At 42.1% G+C, this 24,424-nt stretch overlaps 1 protein-coding gene across 8 annotated transcripts in view; it reads right to left on the bottom strand.

Annotated features, from left to right (window-relative positions):
• The window catches only part of TDRD7 (tudor domain containing 7), a 35,485-nt gene that overhangs the window by 10,130 nt on the left and 931 nt on the right, over window positions 1-24,424 (bottom strand). Inside the window, exons 2-12 of one of the 8 annotated variants that reach the window (XM_083481691.1) lie at window positions 21,269-21,481; window positions 19,665-19,806; window positions 18,411-18,618; window positions 12,909-12,994; window positions 10,635-10,852; window positions 6,951-7,522; window positions 4,680-4,866; window positions 3,080-3,191; window positions 1,640-1,842; window positions 1,416-1,550; window positions 434-517 (exon numbers count right to left, since the gene is read on the bottom strand). In XM_083481691.1, coding sequence (XP_083337817.1) covers window positions 434-517; window positions 1,416-1,550; window positions 1,640-1,842; window positions 3,080-3,191; window positions 4,680-4,866; window positions 6,951-7,522; window positions 10,635-10,852; window positions 12,909-12,994; window positions 18,411-18,618; window positions 19,665-19,806; window positions 21,269-21,475 — 2,154 coding nt within the window. In that variant the 5' untranslated portion in view covers window positions 21,476-21,481. Of the gene's footprint in view, window positions 1-433; window positions 518-1,415; window positions 1,551-1,639; window positions 1,843-3,079; window positions 3,192-4,679; window positions 4,867-6,950; window positions 7,523-10,634; window positions 10,853-11,352; window positions 11,597-12,908; window positions 12,995-15,576; window positions 17,676-18,410; window positions 18,619-19,664; window positions 19,807-21,268; window positions 21,482-24,424 lie in introns of those variants that run through there. The other 7 variants (XM_083481692.1, XM_083481694.1, XM_083481693.1 and 4 more) reach the window with 7 other exon arrangements.

Raw genomic sequence — 24,424 nt, forward strand, 5'->3', positions numbered from 1 at the left:
CCCATCTCTGAGAAGCAGCGAGCAAAAGATCAGCAAACATTTCACAACTAGTTTTTAGCTTTTATTTGGGTTCCATTCTACTTATTTCACTAGCTGCCAGTTTCTCAAATATTTAAGCTTGAAGTAGTCTTCACTCAATTAAAACTCTTTCCTATAATAATATGGGAAATGGGAGAGACTGTTCCATCCCATGACACTGTCAGGATTCTGCTTCACCAGAAACTGGCTCACGAAAACCGCAACAAACTGTGCGCTTATTGTTAACTAATGGCAGTGGCACTGCTTAAACCCATTAAATAGTACAAGGTAGCTAAAACCCCAAATTTTATTCTAGAATTCAATGCACAAATAAGTAGCCCATTTAGAATATCAGAGAATTAGAATATTTGAACCTTTTTTGCAGTTCATTTGTTAGTGACACCACATGCCCTACCTCCACACGTGCCCACTTTCCTTTACAGTTAAGGAGACAGATCTTGCCACAGTAGGGGAGCGATACCGAATGCTCTGTTACCTGCTGGAACAAAGAAGCAAAGTCTTTTTAAGCAGTCACAATGCAGCAGCCAAATGTGCAGGTAAGGAGTGCAGTATAGCTCAAGCAAGTTACCAAAAGGGAGAACATTATCTAACGCTACCTGCAGCAATTCCACTATATAGATTTCTTCCCCAAAATACTAGCACACACATAGATGAGTTACCTTCAGATTTCCACTCTGGTAAGGGAAGCACCAGAGAAACGATTAAGAACCACCGAGAAGTAAGGAACAAGCATCACTATCAATCTCCAAAAATATGCATCTTGTACTTTCTAGACATATACAGTGCTACAAAAATGCCTCTGGGGTTGCTCTTCGCAGGTTTTCCCAAATTTGGGTCTCTAGCTGTTTCGGGGCTACAGGTCCCATCATCTGCGACCACAGATCCTGCTAGTGAGGGATGATGGGAGTTGTAGTCTAGCAACAGCTGGAGACCCAGGTTTGGGAAACTGTGCTCTATGGGATCACCTGTCCTGAAACGGCTAGCGCATAGTTGGCCTAATCAAACAAAACAACAATTATTACTGAGGATCCTTATTTTATTGCACAATATGGGTCTGGATAATGCAAGCTGGATTTATTTGTAAAAAGGCACGAGCATGAAAATTGCTTTGGGGATTTCAGGACTGAATTACTTTTCCTGACATGACAAGGATTTCCACGTATGAAAATATGCAGTACTGCATGGTGCACATATTTAATACTGCAAGACACGACAGCTGGGCAGCTGGTAAGTATGTGAACAGCAAAAGTGTGTGGTGTTCACTCAGCAAGAATGACTGATTAGGAACCTTAGCATTCTTCATTTGTGAACAAAGGGGTTGTTAGGTGACTTTTGTGAAGGTACAGTTGGCAACCAAAATTAAAAGCAAGATTCACCTTGTGGTGGAAGTAATTTTCCAGCTTCTGCAAAGCTTCAGAGAGTTTGGTCAGGCCCTTTGATGGCACTTGACAGTATAAAGTTCCATCCGAACAGACATTGGTTACTCGGACATTTGTATAGAGCGCATCTACCTGTTAAAAACAAAACATGCCTTTGGGATGCTGCAACTTAAGTGCTCTCAACTCATCTTACTGGTTTTACAAGCAGATGAAAACAGTACCTGAAGGCGAAGCTCAAGAGATTTATCGCAAAGTGCCTTCAGGCAAGAAGCGTTGATGTTGATGTCATCCTCTCCTGAAGTATCGTACAGGATGACAAGGGGAATGTCATTTTTCTCTAGTATTTCGACAGCAAATATCTTGCCACAGGTTTGAGACTCCACCACTTTCACCATGACGGGGTCATCCGAGAAGGCTTCTAACCCTAAAGCAAGGCAGTCAAGAGGAGAGTGTAGGTTTTGCGGACATCTCTGAAAGAGATCTTCTTGCCTCAGTATGGCTGCTTGGACTATCATTGCTTATAGCAAAAATGGGGGAGCGTTCCACTTGTTTGGTGGACCTGATTTCTCTTGATACTTATTTTGTCCATCTAATGTATACCATCACCTGAGTCTCCCTGAACCTTAGAGCTCCTTGCTTTAAGCAAATCTGTAACCCTTACTACTCTAAAAATGTATTTGCATGCCTGTTGAAGGCATGCAAGCCAGAAAGAAGGGTGGCCGATTAAGATTTCCAGTGGTACAAGGCAGGGCTTCAGTACTCTTAAGACTTCCTCCTCAGACCTAGCAAATCAGAATTATACAAAATATGTGAGAAATTACACAGTAATTGATACATCATCAAAATGTTTGCAGGGATATAGGCTTATATTTTAAAAGCAGAAACCACACTATGCTTCATATGGGCTATCATCTCCCCCACCACACAAAGATGCTTGTAGAACAGAGAGATGCTCTTTCAAGGCATACAAAGAAGAAATTCTAATTTCAGACTCCTAGTGGCTATGGAGTCATTAATGTCCCATGCATCTTGTGCAATGTTTTACTTTTAAAAACAACAAAACCATTACTTATTACATTTATTTCTTGCCTTTCCTCCAGTGAACACAAGGCAACATACGTAGTTCCTTCCCCTTTTATTCTCATAACAACCCTGTGATGTAATCTCTCCGCCTAACCTACAATTAGCCCAAGTCACACAGGGAGCTTCATGGATGAGTGGGGATTTGAAACCAAGCCTCCCCAGTCTTGGTCCAACACTCTAACCGCTACATCACACTGGATACACTAATATCGTTTCCTGTCATGTCTGTTTGCAAAGTTAAAATGCACCAAATAAGAACATGGACTTCTAAAAAATCGAGATGAGAATTTACTATACCAGAGGTTTTTTTGTTTTTTAAAAAGACACACACCTTCCACTGGAGTAAGTACAAATTGCAAGGAAACATATTCACAGCGAAGACCCACCACTCTTTATGCTGTTGCACCCACTCTTTACTATAAAAGCTGCAAGATGGCACTGCCAGGTGGGGCAGTCCTTTACAATCCCAGCTGGCAATATTTGGAGTTAGGCACAGCCTTCTTTCCTTCCTGCTCCTAGTTTGTAGTACATTCAAACTGCTTCTGTAGTCATGCTGAAGGCTAAGGCGCATCTCTTACCTGCTAGTTTGCATTTTGAAGCCTGGAACGGCAGCGAATAGAATTGCTTGGCTAGTTTGCACACTCTGGAATTCTCAATGGTTTCACTAAAGCCATAATCAACGTAGCATACCTAGTGACGGAACAAAGACAGAAAGACACAGCCATGTTATATAAGGAAGACTTATTCATTGGTCACATTACTGGTGCTACAATGTGTTGGCCCTGTTCTTTTTCCTGCCATAGTTTGCAGTTAACTGTAAATCCCCGAGGGAGAAATTCAGCAGAGTGCTAGATTTGCTCCAGCAATGCAAGCATTTATGCCATTTGTTCTCTCCTCCCTACTGTGCACTGTTCCAGGGGTTTTCCTGACCCCTGCAGAGCCAACGGGGTGGGGGAGCATTGCTTCATTAGTGGAAGTCCTTGGTGGGCCTAGTTAGCTGAATCTGGCCCTGAATATCCAAGATCCCTCCTTATAGGCCTCCATGCAGTGAAAAATTGAATGTTTGTTTTCATATTTGAAGCTGCCATCCTAAGCCATACATACTATGAAATCACATGGAGATTCGCAACTTACAGTTGAGGCTGATGGAAGGGCACTTACCATGTTATCCATACAGGGAACTGCCCTTATTGCAGAAATCCTAATCCTTCATCGGAGGCACAACAAGCCTTTCCCCACATATATAAAGAACAAGTCACCCAAGTAGCGTTTAATGTTTCCGAGTGTATAGATGAGAGGATAACCACTTGTTAGTATGCTGGGGAGAGCCCATGAACAAGGAGGATGTGGCAGTAGCCACTCTCTTACTGATCCCTTCTTCTTCTCATACAGACAGAATTGCAGTCAGTAAAATCCACAAACACTTGTATGACCTGATCTCCATTTCCCTCCTTGTTCAGCTCCTCAGCTCAAAGAAGCCAAGAGGGACTGAACACTGCATCAGGGGTAGGGGGTTGACATCAACATCTTAGGTGAGAGCTGGCAAGAGAGAGAGTTTTTTTGCCATCACTCCAGCCACCCTGGCCTGTTTTGCAGGTATTGGGGATCCTGGAATGAAAGGGAAGCAGTGATCCTCTTCCCTAGCCAGTTTCTGAATTTATACACATGACTGATGCAAGTCAAATACATCTGGTGGCTGAGTCAGTTGAACCCCCTAATGTTTTGCTGACTGCTGTAGGAACATTGGACCCCACCCACCCTCTCTCAAACGCTACTAACTACAAGCTTGTAAGCAGAAGCAGTAGATGCAAGGGATTTTTGACCAGATATAAAAGATCCACAGCTCCATTTTCATCTGAATCTAAAGAGAGCAACTGTAATCCAACAAAAAAATCACTGCATCGTATTACTATGCTGAGATCCCAGAAAGGCTCTGTTCTTGGTCATTTGCTAGAGCTCAAATGCTGCAATTATCAGTTTGCCTTAGAAGAATTTAACACTCCTCACCCACCCAAAAAAACCTTAGGAGACATTATCATTATTATTTATTTAAGCAAATACTATCCTACTTTCCTACTTTGTAAGAAGTGTCCAAGGCAGCTATTGCAATCAACTGAGAGACCAGCACTTTCATCTGATTTTAACACCCTTTTTACCACAGAAACCTAATGCACTTGCCTTTATCCTATTGCCGTCTGTCGAAGTAATCTGTGCACGCAGCCAAGCATCTTCTACTGCAGGCACAGCAACAACCTGTCCAACTTTAGGAGACTGTATCTGCAAACCTGAGGGGTTCCGACCATACCAATCCTTCATCTGCTCTTCCATTAATTCCTGGGCAGCAGAATAGTCTTTGCCCACATACCTACAGGATTTCAAGGAGAAATGATAGTTGGTATAAATCACAACAACAAAAGTGGTAACAAGTGCAAAAGTATTTACATAAGGCGTTATGTAACATCTCCCCCCTTCCCCAGAATAATTTTAAGGCAAAAAGGGTGTAGAAACAGATTAGTGCAGGCTGCATGGAGGCTAGCTTCTAAGAGTGCACACTTACACAGTGGAATACATATACCTGGTGTAGATATTAAGGCACAGTTTACATGCTATTTTGTGCACAAGTGAGTTTTTTTAATGCCTTAGATCTCTTAAACTGAAGTGTGTCATCCTACAACTTTCTTGCTTCTTGAAACAGGAATGTATGGAATCACATAAGAGAGCATTAAAAAAAAAAAAGGCAAAGGACCCCTGAAGTCCAGTCGTGGACGACTCTGGGGTTGCGGTGCTCATCTTGCTTTATTGGCCAAGGGATCCGGCGTACAGCTTCCGGGTCATGTGGCCAGCATGACTAAGCCACTTCTGGCGAAACCAGAGCAGCGCACGGAAATGCTGTTTACCTTCCCGCCGGAGCGGTACCTATTTATCTACTTGCACTTTGACGTGCTTTTGAACTGCTAGGTTGGCAGGAATAAGAGAGAATAGGTGTGTGTAAATCCAATTTCACTGCAAGTCTGATCTTAATATTTATACTGCAAAGAGTAGAAAGATTTCACATATTCCCAATATTTACACCAACTCTTTTATTGCCGGTTGGTTGTTTTTTTAGAACAATATTCATAATTTGTCCAAGTGTTCAAAAGCAACATTACAGGCATGTAATGGACTCCATTGTTGATACAGTCAAACCTCGGTTCCTGAATGCCTCCATTATCGTACGTTTCACCTCCCAAATGTCCAACGTGGCTTCCGCTTGTGTGCAAGAAGCTCTTGCAATCAATCAGATGCCGCGCCTCAGTTGTTGATTGTTTCTGAAGTTGAATGGTCTTCCGGAACAGATTACATTCAACTACCAAGGTTTGACTGTATGCCAAATTGTCCCAAGGCAAGAGTGGCTTATGACAATCTGTCATCACATGACTGCAAATCAACCGCATGTGGCAGACGCCTCAAAAGAGACACCTCTCTTCCCAAAAGAGAGCAAAGGCAGAGAGTGCAAATTAAGTGAATTAATGGCAGCTCTTTCTCTTTCACATACTTACTAGCCGATAGCTCTAACAAAACGTATTTGACTGCAACTAAGCAAAGCCTTTATGTAACTTACATGCACAATGCTTTGGCCGTGGAGCTTACATGCATATACTTTTCGTACCCTTTTGTCTACGTTTTGACAAGGTAGTGTGTGGGCATGCGAGGACGGCAAGCAAAATCACTTACTCAAAGGCTAAGGAAACAATTCTATACACACTTATTTGGATAACAAGTCCCACTGAACAAAGCGGAATTTACTTCTGAGTAAATATGTATGGGATTGAGCTCCAATAAATGTTGAGAAGAGATGGTAGTTGCTGAATAAAAAAGTTTCAACAAGTGAATTGTCCATGATATCTGGTTGTTAAAGTTATAAATAACAGTAATTTCACAATTGAACACATTCTAGATAGTCTGAGGGCTAAGAACACAACCTTGTACTCTTATGGGCTCAGTGGAGGATCCTGCCACAATATAGGAATGTGTCATCTACATCCTCAAATTTACTAGTCCCTAGGTCCAATAGGAAGTTCATACTTATTATGAGCTTCCTACTGGACCAAGGGACTATTAAATACTTGTGTCATTTGCAATGTTTAACCTCAGAAGCTGGCTTCTGGCCACTCTTTCATGAAGAAAAGGCTCCCTCGGTTCAGTTAAGAGATTTTAAGCTTAAACATGTTGATAACAAATGGAATGTGCACTCTTATACAGACTTAATGAGACTTTGTTCTAAGCAGACATGCACAAGATGGTGCTGTCAGACCGTATTTTTAAAGTGAACACCAGAGTAAATCTTTAGATTTTTCATTTTCTTAATCTGTTCTCCTTCAATTGAATGGCTGGTGTGCTGACAGTTGAAGAGATAACCCCATTGAACTACTACAGGAGTATTAGGGAAGACCGGGACAGTAATCTTACCTGACAACAACTTCATTTGTCGAGCTCAGTTCCACCACCAGCACAGATGGTGATGTTTCTGCTGGGATAATTAATGGAGGCACAGTCATGTTCTCTGAATATTCCTCTTGGGATTCATGTTTGATCGTGGTGGGATGCTGCTCGGCTGGTCTCGCTAGAACTTCATTTGCGTGGGTTTTGTCAGTCACATTCTGGTTCTCGTCTGTGTGCTTTTTCGACTTTGCATAGAGAATGGCCTTTTTGGGGTTGCCAGATATGTAATCCACTGAACATATATCCGAGAGGGCGTCAAGACTTTTCAGAATATCGTGAGGTAATGGTGCTTTGTATGTGTCTTCATAAACTTTGGGGAGAGCATTCGCCCAAAGGCCATTGGAATATTTTAACAAGATGGCGGCAATTTTCTGCTTGAAATCCTCCTGGGGCGCATCTACTTTGGTCTCTACAGTCTGTTTTACTAAGGGGGGCTGAAGGCTTCCTTCTTGGCTTGAGACACCCTTCACCAAAGGCTGTGTTTTTGCAGCAGGGTAGAGGAATAGATCCCTAAGGCCACCAGAACATACCTTCTCTGTCTTTTGAGAGAAAGCAGGAGGGTTACAAAAACAGCTACGTTACTGAATTGGAGCATTGCGGGCAATTCAAAAGAGGTTTCCACATGTGTCTGTAGACGGGCCATTTACTTCTAAGTACACTGACTACCATCGGTTTTGACCAACCTTTTGTTTTCTCACCACCTCGTCACATTCACTCACCCCTACATGAAACAGCTTTGTTTTCTGCAGCCGTACTAAAAACCATGTCAAATTAGCACAGGTTTATTTCATCTCAACAGAAAAAAAAATTTCTACTGTGCTTTTCCAACTGTGGTTGGATTTGATTTAGTTTTAGATCTCCAGGTAGTTTAAAGCAGGAATAATCTCACCCTTATGAAAGTAGGTGGGGCTCATGGTTAAGCACTGTTCAATTGCTCAAGGTGTCCCTCTTACAAACATTGCTTATCTTTAACAACTGAAGCTTGCTGTTATTCATACATGTGTTTACATGCAGATCCTGCTACCCACCCTCTCACTATGTGAAAATTCACTTATCCAAACAAAGAATTATGCCCAAACTTTGCAATACACTCCACAGATTCAGGTATCTGAACATCCAGTGTTTGCCCACTTCCTTGCTTGTGTTTTGCTGGCCAGTGGCAGACATTTTCAGGAAGAAACCATGCAGGGGGGGAGATCAGATAAATAAGTTTTCCTTTGTCTCTTCTGCTGGTTGGCTATAGCTGTTTCAGGAAGAAACCGTGGAGAGAGGGCAGGGGGAGAGACTGGACAAATCCCCAATTAGAAATGTTCCCATAGGAACCAATGGAAATTGTGGACTCATTATGTGAGTTATGAACAATTCCCGGGAACACACTGCGTTTGGGAACTGGGGCCTGTGTGTATTTGGGTATAAATGAGCAGATGATTAGAATATTTCAAAGTGTGCTTAGGCTTGTGCTAAGATGCTCACATATTTTAAGAACTGAGAAGCATTCAGTACGGCTACAGATTGATGAAAGCAAAAAGAATATAGCTTATCTGCATTCCACCAAAACTGGCTGGTATGTCAACATGCTGATACGTTACTTATAAATAACATTTCTTATATCCATTTAAGAGTATAAGGGCAAATGTAAGAGCAGAAAACCATGTGTGCGCTCATATATGCATTCTGATTAGCATTTTTAAATGAGGGCGAAATCTACCTTTATTGCATGCAAAATGGAAAAGCACTCAAAATGAACAGTCTGAAATTGGCTTACAGTAGATCAAAGGTAGTCAACATGGATGGTTTTATAGCTTTTGGACTACAAGGCCTATCAGCCACAGTCAGGATTGCCAATGGCCAGAGACAACCAGGGTTGATGGGAGGTGATGTCTACAATAACTGTAGGCACCACAATGCCTACCCCTGCTGCAGATTATAGGCTAGTGCTATTTTTAGTTTATTCCCAGGAGTAGCATTAGATATGCTGGAAAAGCAAGTACGGATGCATTTTTTAAAAACAAATAAAAAAATGTAAACACGATTTGTTCAATTACTGTCTCCTTTCCAAATTTACTGTTTAAAAAACAACCGTCCATCCTGAGTGACTATAGCCATTAACTTAGCATGCAACTGAAACTGACTTCAGGCATTCAAGTCACACAAATAATTGCACAGAGCAGGAGAGAAGGAGCACAACTTCTGCCCCCCACCCCCACCTGGGCGTCCGCTTTATCTGCATTGCTTTTCCTTGTGGAGCACAACCCTTCACAATCACGATGACACACTACAAGGGGAAGCCTCCTACGCATAAGAAGCAGCCACCCCTCTGCAAACGTTCACTGCCAAATTTAGCTGATTCAACCATTTTATTAACAGCATAAAGCCGTCAAAGTGGTAAACACGAGATGAACACAGAACGAAACACAGGTTTTAAAAGCAAAAACATTTCTGAACACAAGAAAACCACCTTTACATATTCTAAAAATAACACAATTTTGCATATATACAGCTGACGTATGGTCAGTAGGGCCAAGAGAACCAGTGGATGCAGCCCTGCTCTCCCCCTCCACACAACAGCTGATTGTGTGAACTGAATGCCTGAACGGGGCCGAAATAAAGCCTTTATACAGTGGTGCCTCGCAAGACGAAAAGAATTCGTTCTGTTATTCTCTTCGTTTAGCGGTTTTTTCGTCTTGCGAAGCAAGCCCATTGACGGATTAGCGGATTAGCGGCTTTTAGCGGCTTATCTGCTGAAAAGAACAGCTGATAAGCGGCTTAGCGGCTTAGAAAAACGGGGGGGGGGGGAGGGAAAAAAAACAGCAGGAACTCGCAAGACATTGTCATCTTGCGAAGCAAGCCCATAGGAAAATCGTTTTGCGAAGCACCTCCAAAACGGAAAACTCTTTCGTCTAGCGAGTTTTCCGTCTTGCGAGGCATTCGTCTTGCGGGGCACCACTGTACAACCCTAGGAACACAACTGAAGCCCTTTGGCTATACAACCCACAAAGCCTTCACGTGGCAAAGTTACACCTGCATACATATTTTACTTCTCTTTGCACATGAAAAAATCTTGAAGTGTAAAGCTGCAATCCTATGCACACTCATTTTGAAGTAATCCCAGTGAATAAAGTGAGATTGACTTCTGAGTAAACATGTCTACAACTGGGGGGGAAAGTGAGTGTCTAGAACTTTCCAGAAGCAAGGATATTAGCCAAAAAGGAAAATGGGGTATTTTCAAGTTGCATTCTTGTCTGGGGTCAAAAAGACATCCAAAATGAATTATATGCCTTCCTGGGCTGTATTAGGATTTAACACAGTATTTGAGCCTGTATCTGTTTAACTAGGAAACTTCCACAGATCCTTTGTGGCCAGCTAGATAATAGAGGATTGCAGCCTTAGCATCATTTATATTGCTTAACCTCAGCAGTTGGCCACCATTCTTGGTTCCACATAGAAAAGCAACATTTAATTCAGCGTTGAGAGTCATATTTTAGCTGGGATTGTGTAGGCCCTTTTTGTATTAAATTAAAATTTGCAGTTAAACCCATTTTTAATGAGATATTGTGTATACCTGATTTTTTTAAAATAATATTATTCAAACCAAGAAATGGGATTTGTCTAAACCAGTTCTTATCCACTCTGGTAAAAGCTGACACCTACCACACAAATGTGAGGCCAGTTCTCAAATTGAGGGAGCAAGGCTGTATTTAAGTCCTCCCGATAAGTCTCTCTGTACACATACGGTAGCTTTGATAAACATATTCCATTGCTGCATTGATTTAGAATCTCTTTAACTCTTCTCTGAATCTCATATATATCGGTATTTGAAGGATAAGGAGGCTGAAGTGGCACGAGTTGTCTCATTTCTTTTGCATTTTCTGAAAAGCAAGAACACAAACTTTTGGAAGACAGCATTTCTTCTTTTAAAAGGATACAAGGTAAAGCCATTGTTCTAGTCCAGCAACAGCACATTTGTAAAAAGGTAAAGGGACCCCTGACCATTAGGTCCAGTCATGACCGACTCTGGGGTTGCGCGCTCATCTCGCTTTATTGGCCGAGGGAGCCGGCGTTTGTCTGCAGACAGCTTCCGGGTCATGTGGCCAGCATGACTAAGCTGCTTCTGGCAAACCAGAGCAGCGCACAGAAACGCCGTTTACCTTCCCGCCGGAGCAGTACCTATTTATCTACTTGCACTTTGACGTGCTTTTGAACTGCTAGGTTGGCAGGAGCAGGGACCGAGCAACAGGAGCTCACCCCATCGTGGGGATTCGAACCGCCGACCTTCTGATCGGCAAGTCCTAGGCTCTGTGGTTTAACCCACAGCGCCACTGTAGCAACTAGCTGAATCCCTTTTTGTTGGTGGCTATGACAATCTTACCAGAATCCTCCAAGCCGATAGCTAGCTTTTTAAAACTTTCTTTTAAAATATTAAACATTAAATATAAAAGCTACAAATGTTATAAATATACAAATATAAAATATACAAATGTTAAATAGTCTAGAACACTGGCTTAATTTTTCAATCTGTTAACATATTCATATAAACAACAGTATGTTTGAGACACTACACTGAAGATGGCTATGGAAGAGTTCTCTGTGCTGGGCATCCTCTTAACATAAAAAATATACTGGCAACCATCACCATGGCAACTGTTCTTTCCTGCTCTGTCAAAGGTTCCTTCCTTTGTCTCTCTGGAGTGAAAGCTCTAAAGATGATGACACAATAGGGAAACTAACCAGGCTACCATATTTTTCGCCCCATAGGGCGCACTGCCCCATAGGGTGCACCTAGGTGTTTTTTTTGGGGGGGGGAATAAATAATTTTTTTTCTTTCCCCCCCAGGTGCAGGGCTGGCGCAGGGGAATCCCAAGCTTCCCCCAACCCCAGCCCCCAGAACAGCCTGCTATCCGCAAGCCTAGGGAGCCCGGCGGGAAGTCGTGCCTGTCTCCCCAGGCTTGCAGAGAGCTGCGTGAAGCCCAGGCGCGCTCTTCAGCGCGCCCCAGGCTTCAGAATGCAGGAAGCTCTGTGCAACCCTTGGGAGACCGGTGTCGCGCCAGTCTCCCAAGGGTTGCACAGAGCTTCCTGAAGCCTGGAGAGTGAGAGGGGTCAGTGTGCACCGACCCCTCTCGCTCTCCAGGCTTCAGCGAAAGCCTGCACTCGCCCCCATAGGACGCACACACATTTCCCCTTCATTTTTGGAGGGGAAAAAGTGTGTCCTATAGGGCGAAAGATATGGTAAATATCAAGTTTGTAGGAAATATGTTTGAGCTTCATTTCTTTATCTGAGCTTGCAAGTATTTTCAATCCCAGTTCATACTGAGCTTTGAGATATTTCAAGTATAGCTAGACTAAACGAAAAGGAAACCACCTAGCCACTTAAAAAGGTGAATGAGGAAACTAATATTGCAGGGTTGGGCAAGGGTCTTCTCTCTTTCTCTCTCTTTTGATGGTGCTCACAATGAGCAAACATTTTACAATCATAATACTTTGGAAAGATACTTTGGCTTTTAATTACCAGTGCAAAGGTTGTGTTCCAACTGAACGGACAGTCTTTTAAGCATTTGTTTAACAATGTCCTTTACAGCATCATCCTATTCATGTTTACTCAGAAGTAAACCACAAGTTTAAATGAGCTTACTCCTAACTAACCGAGCACAGGAGCAGTCTAAGAAGTATATACTGAAATGGTTGGTGCTTTTAGGAAATGTTTACTTGGTTGATAATCCACGTCTATTCATTCTACATTACCTTGCCAAGTTATGTATTTTCTTACTAGGTATTAAGAGCAGAATTATGTCCAATGGAACTGCTTGCATGAACACCAAAATGTTTGATTTTACCATGAGTTCTGTTTAAATACATAAAACCACCCGCCCACCCATGAAGTGTGGCTTGGCTTAGCAGTCAAGGTTTTGTGGCCCTCTGGTAACATACCATTGAAGTCCACAGGTAGGTTTTTTGACGGGTGACCCTGAAGCTCCTTCTGAAATCGTGGTGGAAGTGTTGCTCTTCTATCAAGCCTAAAAATCCCAAAGCAAACTACTATGATTTGATTTGCACTTTTCAAAAGTACAAGCTAATATGTTCAATATAAGTATAGTGGTATCTCGGGTTAAGTACTTAATTCGTTCCGTTCTTAACCTGAAGCTGTTCTTAACCTGAAGCACCACTTTAGCTAATGGGGCCTCCCACTGCCACTGCGGAATGATTTCTGTTCTCATCCTGAAGCAAAGTTCTTAACCTGAAGCACTATTTCTGGGTTAGCGGAGTCTGTAACCTGAAGCGTATGTAACCTGAAGCATATGTAACCCGAGGTACCACTGTAAAAGCATCTGCTTGCTGCCATGTCCTTGTATCTGCACAGATAAGCTTACGGACAATCATCCCATTAAATAAAAGAGAACCATTTTACTCTACATGAAGCTGTTATGGATGGCAAACTCATATATATTCTGCAAGCCAGAACTGCAAATTGACTCCTTTCTCTAGCAAAATCCACAAAGTCTGGCAGCACATTTTGTAGACTGAAAAATAGGCACATTGGAACAGGTCTGTTTGCATACAAAGTTGTTGAAAAGTCACTTCTGTACCTGGCTTTTGTCATGTTGTCCTTTTGAGCTACAGTATTTCCTTCCAATAGACCCATAGCAGATACAATGGTTAAGATCCACAAGCATAAACTGAGTAAGCCTACTGAAATCAGCAGAAGTGCTGGACACTGTCCCTAGAGATTCCATCTTATCCCAGAATTTCTGAAATTGCTTTACAGTTTATAATTTGCTACTAACACAGCAAATCCACTACAGGAAAGGTTGTATTTGAGAGGCATTTATTACCTTCACAAACAAAACATATCTCACCACTAGATGGCTCAATTTAGGTGAATTCCACAGCTGGGGATATCTTTACTAGGGCCAACTAAAAGGTAAAAATAAAGGCTTTTGACTTCTCCACAAGCCAAGCCTCCAGCCTTCTCTGGGTGAGTGCTAGATTTCATGTCTTCAAAAAGGGGAGTTCAGCCGTGATTGTCACAGCAGCTCCAAATGCTGCATAGCAGACTTAAATAGACTGCGATCTACTGGGTGATATCTCCTTTTACATGCCATTTTAGGATTGCTCACTGCAACTTAAACAGCAAGTCAGCATTTCATTGCTTTGCTTAAACACGGAGTTTTCTAGGGAATCTACTGACTATTTTGGCTAGAGCTAATAAAAATCCAACTTGATTTTTGCATTTTTCTTAGGGAGCAATAGGGACTCCTTTTCTTTTTGGAAGCCTAGTGCTGCCAATACTTCATTTGTGGCACCCAGGCTTGAACCTCCTCATACAAGGAGCACGGAATGTGGATCCACCTCACCCAAAACAGTATCATGGGACAAATTCAGGAATAACTTGGTTAGTATTAAATAACCTGAATATAAATACGGTTGTGCTACATTTTAATCTCAAAGCTGAATGGTTGGCTTCTACCAGATATGTCAAATTAAAATGTCTTTTCTTTGTATTTTTTTATCTCACAACATGCCTGTCTTAAAAAAAAAAAGACCTAAAGGGGGCATTTTAAACAAGAACTTCCCATGAGTAAAAAAGAATACATATGGAAAACATATATACAATGTGACAAGTAGGTGTAAGGCCTGGGTAAAAGAATGAAAGAAGAATGAAAAGAATGAAACGAGGATAAATTTGAGTTTATTGACTTGTACCTTGGGCTTAGTGGTCAAATTTGCAACATTGTTTAATAAATACACGGGCCATATCCATGGGAAACTTGCTATATGACAATGATTTGAACCGGCCCCTTTCCTTCTTGTTTTAAATCTGCTTGCTAGGACATTTTGCGGGAGAGCATTCAAACACACCGTATTTTTCCGTGCCGCCATGCATAAGACACCTCCTATTTTGGGGGACTCCAGATTAAGAAAACACCCCTCAGCACTACCCGTGTATAAGACGAGTCCCAATTTTAAACCTAATTTTTTGGTTAAAAACCCCTAGTCTTATACAGTGGTGCCCCGCAAGACAAATGCCTCGCAAGACGAAAAACCCGCTAGACGAAAGGGTTTTCTGTTTTTCGATGCGCTTCGCAAGACGAATTTCCCTATGGTCTTGCTTCGCAAGACGGAAACGTCTTGCGATTTTTTTCGCTCCCCCCCCTTTTTCTAAGCCGCTAATAGCCTTTTAGCTGCTAATCCGCTAAGCCTTTAATAGCCGCTAAACCGCTAAGCTGCTAATAGCGCTAATCCGCTAAGCGGGTTGCTTCGCAAGACGAAAAAACCGCTAGACGAAGAGACTCGCGGAATGGATTATTTTTGTCTTGCGAGGCACCACTGTACACAGAAAAATACGGTATGTCCCACATGGTCAATACGACTCGTTCTGTGGAGTATGCAACAATAAAGCCTGATCATGGAGGAATTAATTGGGGGATCAAGGTTAAGCAACCATTCCATGTTTCATGCCATAATGGTGCACACCAAACAAAGTTCCACCCACATCTGCTCCATCCTGTTATTCCTTCTCGTATCTATATTCACGACTCTAGACTGACTGACTGAATCTATTTCTAATAAACTTTTCATCTCAATGAAGACGTGTTACCTATTCAGAAGTCTCGGGCCAGTAAACACACTCCCCCAGGCAAATGGGCCAAAGTTGGCCTGGGACTGCAGGCAAAGGAAAGGTAAGTTGGGGGAGTCTGGGAGTGCCCAGGGGAACACAGACCCACGGAGACAGTCTATTTCTTCTTGCCTGTCAGAAGAACATTGCGGCAAGGGGGGAGACCAGTGTGGGCCCATCTATGGGCCAGACTAGGAGCAGCCGGAAGGCACTCCCTGCCTCCCACCTTCCCTCTCCACTAGAAAGAATACTTGGCTCCAACTGTCAATTGCTCTTTGAATGCAGTAGCTTAGTGGGTTGGGTGGGCAGAGATGGGACATTCTGGCCCTATCCGTCAGCCAAAGGCACAACAGTCACCAACCACTATTCAACCACAAACCCTAGCAGAGAGGGAAGATCAGCCTGGCCCCATTTGGGTATGCATGCCCTTATATAGGTCACTACTCTGTTCTGACCTTGAAGAACTGATCTCCCTCCTCTCCCCTCCGTATTATTATTGTTAAGTCTGATGGCAAAACCTCTCTCTCTCTCTCTCTCTCTCCCTCTAAATTGACGAGAGAGGTTTTGGGATGTAATAATTGCCTGAAAAGTGATGTGAAATCTAACAAGCAGTTTTCATGAGCTACTTTTCCTGGCCGTGCATTACAAACACAATGGGAGGATTATGAAGGCAATCAAACCATTCCGAAATTTAGATAAACTAAATGATGGACCAAGCAAGAACATTATCTGACTCATGATTTGATGACCCATGACAGCAACAAACAATGCATGAAGAGAAGTGATGGTACAGCAGCTGAGCTTGCCAAGTTGGATTTTAGTCAGTCAAAGGAATAATTAGGGATGCTGGGGTGGGGGCGCTGCAGTACAATACTGAATCAGCAGAATTTCAGCATCAAAACCATCCGCTTTCTTGTTAAGGATGCAGTAATGGGGCAGTACTGTTTCAGCTGACAACACAATACAGGCTACTGACAATATTTTAAATCGGTCTATGCCCAAATTCGTCAATACTTTTTACAGGCCATTTCACTCATGTATACCGTAGATCTAGACATAAATATCCTGCTAAAAAAAGCAGCAGAGAAATATCACTGGCCCAAGTGTAGAATTTTTCTGCAGTGAATATGAATTCAAAAGTTTTAGCAAATAATTTTGGAAAGACATATGAAAAATCCCAGTCTTCCTAGCCATGTATTTGTCCTTAAGAAGAGTAAAAGTTGCATATATATATAGTTGGTTTAATGCAAATGCATACATTAAATTCAGTAAACTAGTACAGTCATACTTCAGGTTAATGCATATCAATACTATTGTACAAACTTAAAATATATTGTGTATAACTTGAGATTGTTGCAAATGTCTCCATTGTTAGATATTAGTTGAAAGTGCTGCATCCTAAGATACTCAATTTGAAAAACTAATAAACTTGTGGAACTTGTGAGCCCCACAAATACTTCACAGTAGGTTCCCACAATCATGTATTTCACTCCTGGTAGTATGTGTTGTCTTCATCAAGAATTCCATATTCAATGTAACGGTAAAGGTACCCCTGACCTTTAGGTCCAGTCGCGGACGACTCTGGGGTTGTGGCGCTCATCTCACTCTATAGGCCAAGGGAGCTGGGGTTTGTCTGCAGACAACTTCCAGGTCATGTGGCCAGCATGACTAAGCTGCTTCTGGCGAACCAAAGCAGCGCATGGAAATGCCATTTACCTTCCTACCAGAGCGGTACCTATTTATCTACTTGCTCTTTGACATGCTTTTGAATTGCTAGGTGGGCAGGAGCAGGGACCAAACAACGGGAGCTCACCCCTTTGCGGAGATTCGAACCACCAACCTTCTGATCGGCAACAACAAGCAGACACTCAAATATGTACAACATCCATAGAGTGAACCTAACCTTCTCTAACTGAATGAGCAAACTGACAGGCTTGGTCTTAACCTTTCATTCATCTCAAAGTTACAGTAACATATCATCGGGATGTGTGTGCAGAAGGTGCTGCAGAATAGGAGAGAGAAGGCATGAAAAACTAAAGGTTTGTTATTGGTGCAGCTTTAAACATTAGTTTATTCCCTCTGGAACATAGAAGAATCTGGGGCAAGTGAGAAAGGTGAGTCAGCGTGCAAAGGTCCTATGGATGTTTGTTTAGTAACGACTAAGTGTGTGCGCGCACACACACACACACACACACACACACACACACAGATACACATGATCTAACCTTGCTAACATGACTAACCACTCCGAGTCTAAATTTGTAGAAAATGTGGTAGTATATAAATAATTGATAATACTAACAATATCATATCTAGGATTTTTGCAGTGATGTAATGAGTCATAACCATTTTAAACAGGCTGCTCTGCTCAGACACAATTCTGCATGCATCCCCTCACTCCACCAAAATCTCTTAAGATTTACACCAATTAACAAAATTGTTGGACACACTTTCCTTCTTCCATCTCCTACCCTTGTACGTTTTCATAAGGCAGTTAAAAGCACAAGAAATGGGCCAGTTTGACTTTCATTGAATTTTATGTTGAGAACTTTTAATAAAAAAATGATTTAAAGAAATGGGAAACTTAAATAAAGGGCAGCAACCCCAGGGTTGAAAGGCAAAAAGATGGCAAAAAGAGTGCTTGCCTCTCTCAAATAGTGATATAGTATTTTCAGTGTATGTTGACGCTTTGTTTAGGACAGTTTTCTATACAATCAGAAGGCCATTTCCTCCCTGAACATATGAGATTCTAGAGTGGTGTCAAGTATATCAGCTGGTTTATACCCAGTAAGTTTTCCAACAAGAGGAACTCTAACCTGTTTGTCACAGTTATGTGTCCTTGATTTAAGACTTCTTTCTGCAGAGGGGTCCCAAATTCTAGAGGCAGAGGATACGATGCAGAGCTCATGTTTTGCCTAACAACAGCACAGCTTCCTTTGCTTCTCGGCAGTGGGAGTGCAGGTCTCCTGCTTTCTTCTGTGAAATGCATGAATCCTGGCTTCCGCAGAGTACCCTTTGGCTTGCCTGCAATACAATGATGCAAGACACAAAATGTCAGCTCTCATTTTCAGATTACCTATGGTTTGGGGCACTTCAACATAAATTCTTAAGTTTACCAAAAAGATGCTGTGGCGTTTGCCTCCTAGGATGGGTCATAAGGAAAGGGTTAAAATAGGTGTGATGTGATTGGCCAGTGAGAATGCAAGAGGGGAATAAAAGAGTGGGAGGTTTTTAAAGTTTTTGTTGAAGGAGAGTTAGTGGAGAGTTGAGGTTTGGGAGTTGAAGAAGGAAGAGGGAGGAAAAGGCAGTGGGTTGGTCGAGTTGTATTGTGAGAGAGTGAGAGGAATTGTTAGGTGGAGTCAGATAGATAGTTGGGAATAATCAGTTTGAAGTTGTTAGGAACTAAGATTAAGAAACTGTTAAGAAAAACTAACTGAAACCATAAGCTTGTTCCTGCATTCAAAAATAAACTTGATTATTTATGTTAACAACTGACTGGATTCCGTGTGTCCCCGTGAAATACGGGGTGGTGGCAGCGGAAAAAGCAATCGCAGAGGCGGCACGGGGTCAATAGACCGTCAAACGTCCGGGAGCCCTGTGTGTGATCGCTACAGATGCAAAAGATAACTAAGCCAGACAACTAAGTGTGACTATGTATAAAGCAGCATATTAATGTTTCCTCATGCAATATAGTCTTTTTTCGGGGGGGGGGGGAGTAGTATTTCAGGTCCCACCACTCAAAAACAGGGGGTTGTTAGCAACAGCCAACTTACAGATTTGTTAGGGCCAATTAAACTTGTTGAGAACAGTTAAAAAGCACACAGACTATTGTCTTTCTGCAATAAAAAATTATGTCCCTACTTTTCTTTCCAGTATTAGTTTCCTTATGTGCTGTTTCAAGACACACATGAATAGTCAGCCAGACTGCCCTGTAACATGACTGTTCAAGAGTGTAAGTAGTTTATTTCAGTCAGCAGAATCACAACAATGGAGAAGCTCTGCAAGTGATGAGTTTGAAGTTGATTAATTCAGCATATACCCATGTGGTGTTTTGCAGCTGACAAACTTACCAACAGAGGCAAACTGAGCTGTTCTTTTCAGCCTCATGCTGCAGTTCACTTGCCGACCAGTTTTCTTTTGGGAAGTTCTCTGGCAGGCAACAAGCTGAGCAATCTGTGCAGTCTCCTGGCAAATGACAGCACGACAGGTCACCTGAGCAAGGAAAGAAGGAAACCAAAAATGGAGAACCAGATTTACCAATGACTTTTATGGGAGATACTTACTCATTGAAAGCCACTTCAGACTCGCTGCATGAAACTTAGGTAAAGGGACCCCTGACCATTAGGTCCAGTCATGACCGACTCTGGGGTTGCGGTGCTCATCTCGCTTTACTGGTCGAGCGAGCCGGCGTACAGCTTCCGGGTCATGTGACCAGCATGACGAAGCCGCTTCTGGCGAACCAGAGCAGCACAAGGAAACACCGTTTACCTTCCTGCCAGAGCGGTACTATTTATCTGCTTGCACTTTGACATGTTTTCAAACTGCTAGATTGGCAGCAGGGACCGAGCAACGGGAGCTCACGCCGTCGCGGGGATTCGAACCGCCGACCTTCTTATCAGCAAGCCCTAGGCTCTGCGGTTTAAACCACAGCGTCACCCATTTACCAATGACTTTTATGGGAGATACTTGCTCATTGAAAGCCACCTCAGACTCTCTGCATGAAGCTTAGAATGTGCTAAAGCAGGTGTGGGGAACCTGTGGTCCTCCAAATGTTGTTGAGACTCCAACTCCCATCACCCCAGCCAGCATGGCCAATGGACAGGGATGATGGGAGTTGAGAGTTCATTAGCACTGGAGGACCACAGGTTCCCACTGCTACAGCATTCATTTGGTAAGGTGCAATAATAGTGTACCCAATGCGTAAGAGATACGGGTGAGCTACACACTATAAAGTACTGTATAAGGCTTTGCCATGCCACCTGAAAGCTAAAGCCCTGCAAAGCTTTGCAATTCATTCTAATGCAGATTTTGATTTACCCTACTCGGCAATCAAAATTTGTGATAAGACGATGGCTGTTTGGACACTGTTTTCTGTCTTTGGCTCCCAAATATGTAACACGATACCTAGTCTGTTTAAGAAGGATGTGTCTTTAGTGCCCTTCCCTTCAAATGTTGAACGTTTATATTTTGCTTGTAGAGGAGGTTCTGTCATGAGTGTAACACAGAGATCTTCAGGTGAAAATGCTGTAGCAGTGGGGTGGGGTTGTGGTCCTCCAAATGCTAATGAACTCTCATTAATTTCAACTCCCATTGTGCGGAGGGGGTGTTTCAGTTAAAGAAATTACATTCAACTGTGCACTATAATGAACATAACCAAATTAAATTTGCTCCGGGTGAAGCATTATTTGATTTGCAGCAAAATCAATGTAAAGAAGCAAAAGGCCCTACAGCAACATTAATCTTTTGTCTGGTAGCACAATGGACAGTGTGACTATTAACCAGAAGATTGGTGGTTCGAGCCCACCCAGGGATGGCTGTGGTCAGGATTCCTGCACTGCTGGGGGTTGGACTAGATGACCCTTGGGGTCTCTTTCATCTCTACGATTCTATGATTCTATGACATTTTACAGCCAAAATACACACACAATTATGAAGCACTGTATGCATTTCTTACCTCACCAGCTTTACTAATTTCAACCCTAACAACTCCAGGGATGCTTTTTATATATCCTTCTAAATTAGAATGTCCCAGCTGCTTAAAGGGAATCAAGTCTCCAGTTAATGATTTATATTCTGCTTGCAAACGGGAAAAGGGTACTCCATGTTTATGGGATTGTAGAACAGCTCGGAGCATTTTTGCAACTAAATCCGCTTCCTGCATTTTCACCTGTAACAGAAAAGCGATGTCATTAGAATTTAAGATGCAAGTCAGCATTTCTCCTTTTTTTGACCTCTTCCATTAAGAAGCAAAAATCCAATACCATTGTGTTCAGCGTTTGAGAGTCAATAACCAACACAAAAGAAGAAAGCACAGTGATTCCATGATTCTGAAATAAGCCACTTGCTACAGCAAAGCCAAAAAGCTGTTTGGTTGCTAATCCAACAAGCATTCCTCATCAGATGAGCAAATGCCTTGCCCGTTACTGGCATCAAAGTGCAACACAACCAGCAGTGGTCACTGACAACTTAACCACAGATGCCTCAATTCAAATCCTCACCTGCACTGCGACATTCCTTGGGCACTGAAATTCTGTAAGACTAGGATAACTTACAAGGTTGTTGAGAGGACAAAATGGGGTAACTCATGTATGAGCTGGAGTTACTCGAATGAAAAGAATGATAAAAATGTCAGTTCTCTGTAAGAAGAGGCTTCCTTTTTGAATTTACATAATAGCATCAGCAGCTTCTTAGAATTTCAACCGACAGGCTTGGCAAATATAAAGCAGTAAAAAATTGCAAAATGTATGCTAACTCAAGAGGAGACAAATTCACAGATCTATTGATATGTTCCATTTTCCGAAGTACAGTTTTGGCAAAGGTATCTCAGTTTAGGTATACACGCCTAGAACGCGACACAGGAAATAGGTGACTTACTGCTTGAGGTGTGACACCTGTATTCTTAACACATCATCATGTTGATTTTATGAACAGAGTGGAACCACCCTTAACCTCCTAAACCAGGGATGTGGAGCCTGGGGGATGAGATTCCACTAATGAGTCCTGTCAGCAAAAACTTCACTTGTGCAACAGGGCATCCTGCCTTCTAAAATTGGCTTGAGAGGAAGGAGAACTCCCGAAATAGTGCAAAGGGGAAGAAAAGGAGGATTACCCTGACCGACAAGTTAAAATACTTGCCCTGACCAAATGTATCAAAGATATGCTGCTTTAATCTACCTTCCTGCAAATGAATATGTTTTGTTAACTTTATCATTGAGGCTATACACTACACTTTATGAATTCATTCCTTTAATATTAGTATGTTGGGTAGCCTATCGTTTAAGTGGCTGTAACTATTTTTGCTGTTGCTGGAGGGGCTTCCTACAAATTCCAAACAATTCCTTTAAGACAACCAAGTAAAATACAGTGGTGCCTCGCAAGACGAAAAGAATCCGTTCTGTGATTCTCTTCGTCTAGCGGTTTTTTCGTCTTGCGAAGCAAGCCCATTGACAGATTAGCGGCTTATCTGCTGATCGGATCAGCTGATAAGCGGCTTAGCGGCTTAGAAAAAGGGGGGGAGGAAAAAAAAACCATCAGGAACTCGCAAGACATTGTCGTCTTGTGAAGCAAGCCCATAGGAAATTAGTTTTGTGAAGCACCTCCAAAATGGAAAACTAGCGAGTTTTCCGTCTTGTGAGGCATTCGTCTTGCGGGGCACCACTGTATACAGTTAGAAGGTACAGCATATTCAGTAAAGTACAGCATATTCAGTAAAGTCATTTTGTTAACCACGTTTTATTGGCCCAGTTTGCCCAGTTTGCATATCACCATAAACCATGGTTTAATGTGAATGAGCAGCATGTTAGTTTATGTTGTCCAAGAGTTCTTGGAGTGCTTCTCCCCTGTCATGGATTACACAAGCCAGAATCTGGCTGCTTGTGTTGTCCAAACAAGGCTCATGATTTGTTTCTATGCTGCCTACATTCCGTTCTGCCTACCACTGTAGATATAAGCAGTCAACTGGACAAAATAGGTAGAATCTGAGAGGGCTATCAAATACTTTTACAAACATCACAAGGTAGAGTCTATAGGGGCCAACTGACCATGTCAAATAATCTCCAAGTGAGGATGACAAGAACAGGAGAACACAAAGGTTGAGACAGTCCCCACTTTGTGAACAGCTGCCCCCCCCATGATTATTTTGTCAAAAACAAATGGTCATTTGTTTTAAAGAGCACAGATATAGTACACATCTCTCAAGAGCAGCTTCCTCAGTTGTTGTTTTTTAAAGTGTTGTAAAATATGAAAGAATGTAACATTTATATCCTTCTCAATTCATCTGGCACAGGTGATTCTTATGCGCGTCAGCTGGTCTAGCTGGCCCACCCCAAAAAGCCTTGCCACTCAAGACCTAGAACATGGAAATGCCCATTATGTACCAAGTTCTTTAAAAGTTCTGATTTCATACTACAGGAAAATTGCGATGACATGTGTTTATGAAGTTTGCCCACAGTACTTAAGGGAAACTTTGGTTCCAACTTTACCCCTGCATCTTCAACATGGGGATAATACTATCCTATCCTGCAAGGCTGTTGCTAGATAATTACTTGAAGCTCACGGAATACATTTTATAATACTTTATAACAACTATTATTTATTATCAATCAAAATAGGAACAAAATTGATGGGTAACAGCTTTAGAAAGCTTGTTAGAATTAACGGCTTAGGATCACTTTATATATCTGCATCTGATTCACACACAATGCTAAATTATGGTTTAGGGCTATGTGCTTGTTATGTGTTTGTAAACAGATAGAACGATATAATTATCATTTGTTGAGGTTTTCAACAATTAGCAGTGTACTGTGTGACTTTTTTATTAAATAAATCAGGAAAGAAAAACAGCAGAAAAATCAGGGGCGGGGACAGGTATTTCTTCTTCATTGCTCCAGGTCTCCCCCCACCTCAGGCCTTCATGTATGCCCCAATAAATTCATTTCAGATTGATGCCATTTATCAGGCATATGGCACTAGATGCTGACATTCAGAGTTTAGATTATAAGCACCAGCAACACAGGGAAGCAGACATCAAGACTATGACAAGCCAGAAAATAAATTCAGAGATAGTACGGGTGTGTGTGTGTTAAAGGTGTGTATGTGAAGGAGATGGAGA

The sequence above is a fragment of the Podarcis liolepis genome, assembly GCF_965112155.1.
Source record: "Podarcis liolepis genome assembly, chromosome: 17".
NCBI lineage: Eukaryota > Metazoa > Chordata > Lepidosauria > Squamata > Lacertidae > Podarcis > Podarcis liolepis.